General features: G+C 30.6%; 1 protein-coding gene across 2 annotated transcripts; it reads right to left on the reverse strand.

Annotated features, from left to right (window-relative positions):
* Positions 1-1296: 1296 nt before the first annotated feature.
* Positions 1297-4808, reverse strand: LOC149947332 (putative divalent cation/proton antiporter TMEM165). 2 transcript variants are annotated; one of them, XM_090172296.1, is made up of 8 exons: positions 4595-4808; positions 4158-4399; positions 3663-3878; positions 3506-3604; positions 3373-3449; positions 2652-2834; positions 2484-2589; positions 1297-2422 (listed from the first exon to the last, which is right to left on the reverse strand). In XM_090172296.1, the coding sequence occupies exons 2-8, from the start codon at positions 4333-4335 to the stop codon at positions 2352-2354; spliced, it is 930 nt and encodes a 309-aa protein (XP_090028422.1). In that variant the 5' UTR covers positions 4336-4399; positions 4595-4808; the 3' UTR covers positions 1297-2351. The 2 variants fall into 2 exon arrangements, with proteins under 2 accessions (XP_090028422.1, XP_090028421.1); XM_090172295.1 differs by having other exon boundaries at positions 1298-2422; positions 3663-3882; positions 4099-4399; positions 4595-4807.
* Positions 4809-5812: the final 1004 nt, after the last annotated feature.

The following is a 5812-nucleotide window of genomic DNA, read 5'->3' on the forward strand; positions in this document are numbered from 1 at the left end:
TTCCCTTAATTGGATAATTATAATTCCCTAATTATAATTTAGTAATTCCCTTAATTGGATAATTATAATTCCCTAATTATAATTTAGTAATTCCTTTAATTCCCTAATTATAATTTAGTAATTCCCTTAATTGGATAATTATAATTTAGTAATTCCCTTAATTGGATAATTATAATTTAGTAATTCCCTTAATTGGATAATTATAATTTAGTAATTCCCTTAATTGGATAATTATAATTTAGTAATTCCCTTAATTGGATAATTATAATTTAGTAATTCCCTTAATTGGATAATTATAATTTAGTAATTCCCTTAATTGGATAATTATAATTTAGTAATTCCCTTAATTGGATAATTATAATTTAGTAATTCCCTTAATTGGATAATTATAATTTAGTAATTCCCTTAATTGGATAATTATAATTTAGTAATTCCCTTGATTGAATAATTATAATTTAGTAATTTCCATTAATTGGATAATTATAATTTAGTAATTCCCTTAATTGGATAATTATAATTTAGTAATTCCCTTAATTGGATAATTATGATTTAGTAATTCCCTTAATTGGATATTTATAATTTAGTAATTCCCTTAATTGGATAATTAAAATTTAGTAATTCCCTTAATTGGATTAGTAATTACCTTAATTAGATAATTAGTAATTCCTTTAATTATTAAATTAGTCATTTCACCACTTTTCGTCAATTAGTAAATTAGTATTTTCGTCACTTAGCAAATTAGTAAATTTTATTTTCATCAATTAGTAAATAAGTATTTTCGTCGATTAGTAAACTTAGTATTTTCGTTAATTAGTAAATTAGTATTTTCGTCACTTGGTAAATTAGTAAATTTTATTTTCATCAATTAGTAAATAAGTATTTTCGTCGATTAGTAAACTTAGTATTTTCGTCACTTAGTAAATTAGAAAATTTTATTTTCATCAATTAGTAAATAAGTATTTTCGTCGCTTAGAATGACTCTTAGAAAATAGACTTTAGATCGGGTTTTTAGTTAGCATTGTAATGTATTTTTAAATATTATTCTTAGTGAACTGGGAAATTTCAAAAACGCTTAAATAGATTTTTTCTATAGTAAACGAAACTCTTCGATCGTTTATGTTCATTCACTGGTTCAGTGTATTTATTTCGTAAATGTACATGATGATTAAATGAGGTGTTCTAATGGCTTTTTCTTTGAGGTAAAATTTTACTCTTAGGTAATTAAAATTTAGAGCATTTTAAAAATATAGACAAACCACTAATTTAGGATGTATTCTTTTATTTTAGTACTCGTTTTACAAAAAGCAATAGACAGGTTAAGTGTAGGGAAATTAGTTAGTGCAGTATACACAGTAAGGCTAAAATTTCAATCCTAATTCTAATGTGGGCTTAACCTGTCTATTAACCTAATTTCATATTTTTTATGGACGTCAAAAATAAATTTATTTCCTAATAGTAATAATACAAGACCGTTTGTACACTGTAAATATACTTTTAAAATTAGTACATTATACAAATAATTATCATTCTAATGGATGTATTTCATTAAGTAAAATTTTTTCTATGCTACTAACACTAACTTTTGTACAATATATTTTAAACTAATTTTAAGAATATATAATATCCCTTATATGAGAAATATCCATCCCTGTCATTATAATGAAACATGTACCTTAACACGGTTGATTTGGATTTCATGGGCGTAAATTTCCCATCCAAACACATCACAGTTCAATTTTACTGCGTGTATTACTTTGCTTATGTAATATTTTAAAACTACACTTTGTACGGAAATTGTACTTATTTATAAGACACATTTTGTCAATAAAAGTTTATAAAATCACTATATGATCTATATTTCCTCCTTCACTATTTTCTTAAAAATAAATGAGAGCTTGCAAAGGTACATGTTTCAAGCTTTGCGGGATAGGGAGATGGTTACTTATCTTGTAAAAGATAAGTACTTCGGTTTATACAAAAAAAATGTATAAACGAATTTGGCCAATTATATTTTTAAAGTAGGAAATGGCACAACTTATCAGAAAAATACACGTACATTTAAAAGGTTTTGAGTAGGTATATTTTACCTGAAAAATAAAAACTAGACTTCCTACAATTTCAAAATACCAAATTGTATTCTTGTAAGCAAAACAAGCTAAACAAAACCTTTTAAATCAAAAAGAACACATTGCGGGAAAAATACCAATAAATATGTACAAGCCGAGGTACAAAAACTCACTTTTTCCCCCAAATTAACGGTATAAAAGTTCCACCCGGAATGCGTGTAAACACAAATGTATATCAGACAAAGTTTCATGTACTAATAACAATTTAAGAATTTATATAGATTATCACGTTCCAGGGCCCATTACAAGTGAAGTAATCGCAAAAATAAGAAAGACAATCGCCCCGACAAAAGTCACTGGAAAAATTTTTTTCATATTATTACTAAGTTCAATCCTAATAAGAAGGCAAACAGTTACCAGTTCGAACAGAAATTCTTTGAGCTATCATTCTCCCACCTAAAACTGCTAAACCAGTACACATGGCATGTCCTAAACACGCTCCAATAGTGACTCCATATACATCCTATTTAAAAATCATGTATATAAATATAATACACTTCCAGCAAATACAGTAATTTAACAAACCTCTCTAGCAGCTAAAATTATGGTAGTTAGTTGCGATCTATCCCCCCATTCAGCTAGAAATGTCATAGAAAATGATTCTAGGAAAATACGAGAGAAGAACACCATAAGCTTTCTTCGTATAGCAGATCCCCTTGTGGCTTTAATCGAAGTTTCTTCATCAGCTGGAAGCATACTTTTATCTTCCTGTGAGAAAAAGAGGTTACTACAGGATAAGTAAGTGAAAAATAGATTAAATATAGAGATAGCGGTTAGGTTTCAATAAAAACCGATCAAGAACCAAAATCAAGAGGTTATGGAATATTTTTGGAAAATTGCCAGCTGACCTATCTTTACTACTTGGCTTTCAACCACTTTGTTGCTTGAATTGGCTCATTCATTTTTTATCAAAAAATTTATGTTATTAAACTATTATCTAAGAATATTTTGAAGGGGTTCCTTTAAACAAATTGATTTGGTGAGGGCAATTGTTTAAGACAAGTTATTTCAATCACTATCAAAGAAAAATAACAAGGATAGAGCCAAAACTTATTATTTAGAGACTGACAAAGATTATGATTCTTTAGCTTCTTATAGCTTTTATATCAAATAAAAAAATAAATTATAACTACTCTCAGTTCTGTTTAAAACAATTAAGTTGTAGCGTTGTAAGATATTAAACTAATACCACATGCCACCCGAAGGACCAAGAATTAAATTCTGATCTCGCATTCTAAATATTTACTTCTGCATCTTTTTTACTGATTGTTTTCTGTACTTCATCGTATTCTTCTTGTCCCTCATCAGGTGACATGAAATAAGCTGTAATACAAAAATTTTACTCATTACAAATATTACAAAAAATTAGGAAAACACACCTTCTTTGAGCATTTTGAATCCAAAAAGAAAAAATAAAGCGGTAGATATGTAATGCGTATAAGCTCTTGGTATAACTGTAGTTGCAAAGCCCAGGAACGCTAAAATTAGAAAGATACAATATATTTTTGCGATTATTACCATGTCTAAGATTTATACCTGATAAAACTGTCATAATAAATAGAGCTAAAGCAGCTCCTAAAAATACGGTTAACCGTGGATGCCTCATTGCCATTATGGCTGCTATGAAAAAGGTCTTGTCTCCCAATTCAGAAACTACAATAACGGATAATGAGGCAATAAAGGCGTGAATGAAGCCCATATTTCCATCTTTAAATTTCTGCAGCATCGTGCTTGGCTTTTTGAAATCACCTCCTACCTATTAAAAGTTGCGTAATTTTAGTAACTAAATCAAATGTTGTACTTCATGCCATGTAAATGATTAAGCTATACAGTTGTACTGTTTTTGTGAATAGTATTTCACAACAACTTTGTAGCATGTGTTATTTATAAAAAAAATTATAAATTTTAGGTCGTACAACTGTACTAATACATGTACATGTATAATGTAAATACTTAAGATTATTATACGGACCCCTTCATATTGATCCGGATAATTAACCTTCCTAGATTCACCATTTTCTACTTTATCACCTACATCTTTGGCTGGTGCATCATCTTTGACTGCCTCGGAGTTAGAAGCCTCAGAATCGTTTGATCCGACAATTGTTGGTAATAAGAATATTACAATTAAACCAAAGACAACTAAGGTCCTACCACGTAACCTAGATTTTCTAAGCATTGCGAAAAATGACAATATTCCAGAAGCCATTACAATTGCAAAATTATAGTTGTTTTCACAAATTGGCTTTCAAAAACTTATTGGTGCGGAAAACCTGAAAAACAATTGTGATTCATTGAGATCAAGGACAAAATGCATGATTAAACTATTATAACCAAGCCTCGCCTCAATTTTGATTTGTAAAATAAGAAGATCTTTATATTTAGTTTTAAAATAAAAGTATTTAATCAAATTAGAGAACTTGTATCGACGAATGAAACCAAAGTAAATCAATTAGCGACAAACGTACCATGGCTAAGACCACGAAAGTTGAATATGGCTGGCATTCACGGTAATATAATTAACAGATTCTACAATTACACGAAATTATCGAGAATTTGTACCGGTGAGTGAAAGAAGGTGAACAAAAAGAATTTACAAAGTAAGGAAAGTTGAGGCCGCCGCACGAAAAGTCATAACTGAAGTTACCGAACTAACTGAGCGTAAAACTATTTTACTAAGTCTTTACCATAGATATAGAATATAATGAAATATGAGGGTTTGTTCCGCATGCTATCCCCCTTCGCGAGCTAAGCGTTATAGGGAAGAAAATACGTGGCGCCACAAACGGCCATCTAAGAGACTAAACTCCCTTTATGGCAACCAGCTGGGCTCTACGGCGTCATTGCAGAATATAAACAACGTCGATATTTTGAGAGAAAAATGGTAAATTTAACTCTAATTTTCAAGATTAAATACATCTATCAATCGTAATAATATATTTATGATAGACTGACATTGCCATAGAAATCTTAAAACATAGAATGATTCCGTATAAATACCAAATGGGCCAATAACATTTTCGGAGGTTTCGTCATTATCAGCCAATCACGATTCAAAGAGTGACTACGGCAACGACTCGTTGCCATCTAGTTTGAGTTACTGAAAATAATAATTTGATTTTTAATTTTTCCTCTTCTTTGTTCTGGTGCTAAGACCTTTTATGTAATTTTGGAGTGTGTGGTGCGAAGACCCCGCTGTCATAGGCACCAAATAAATATCTTTCCTATTTTGAAAAAAAAAAATTTGATTTTAGATTATGTCACCTTAAGAACCCGCATTTGATTGGCCGACGTCAATCGAGTCACGGCCCCCTGCACAAACATAATAATAAATATAATATTACTTACTTTAAATGTGAAATAACATTTAAATACAAAGGTTAATACTAAGAACCTTCAGTCACTGCTTCTCCCAAAACTGCCTTTGACATTGCCATGGAGGAAGAGAGAGGAGGCTTTATGAATAACCTTTTTACCCTCCATGACGAAATCTTATTTATCTTCCTCACAATCAGGGTCGTGCTTAGGGGGTGGCGAGCAGGGCGGTCGCCCAGGGCCGCTAAAATTTTACCATAGGGATGTATATACCGGAGGGCCGCTACAGCCTACACCCAGTTTCGCCCATGCATTTCGCCCGGGGCCGCGATAACTCTAAGCACGGCCCTGCTCACAATGGCATTTAAATA

The sequence above is a fragment of the Leiobunum rupestre genome, chromosome 4, assembly GCF_980474605.1.
Source record: "Leiobunum rupestre chromosome 4, qqLeiRupe1.1.hap1, whole genome shotgun sequence".
NCBI lineage: Eukaryota > Metazoa > Arthropoda > Arachnida > Opiliones > Sclerosomatidae > Leiobunum > Leiobunum rupestre.

What these genes read in the sequence shown, in the direction of transcription:
- LOC149947332 (XM_090172295.1), bottom strand. Translation starts at nt 4,335, where the DNA reads ATGGCTTCTGGAATATTGTCATTTTTCGCAATGCTTAGAAAATCTAGG. An exon ending in TCAGTAAAAAAGATGCAGAA is followed by an intron (nt 2,835 to 3,372) that starts GTAAATATTTAG and finishes TTTTTCTCACAG; the next exon opens with GAAGATAAAAGTATGCTTCC. An exon ending in TAATTTTAGCTGCTAGAGAG is followed by an intron (nt 2,590 to 2,651) that starts GTTTGTTAAATT and finishes ATTTTTAAATAG; the next exon opens with GATGTATATGGAGTCACTAT.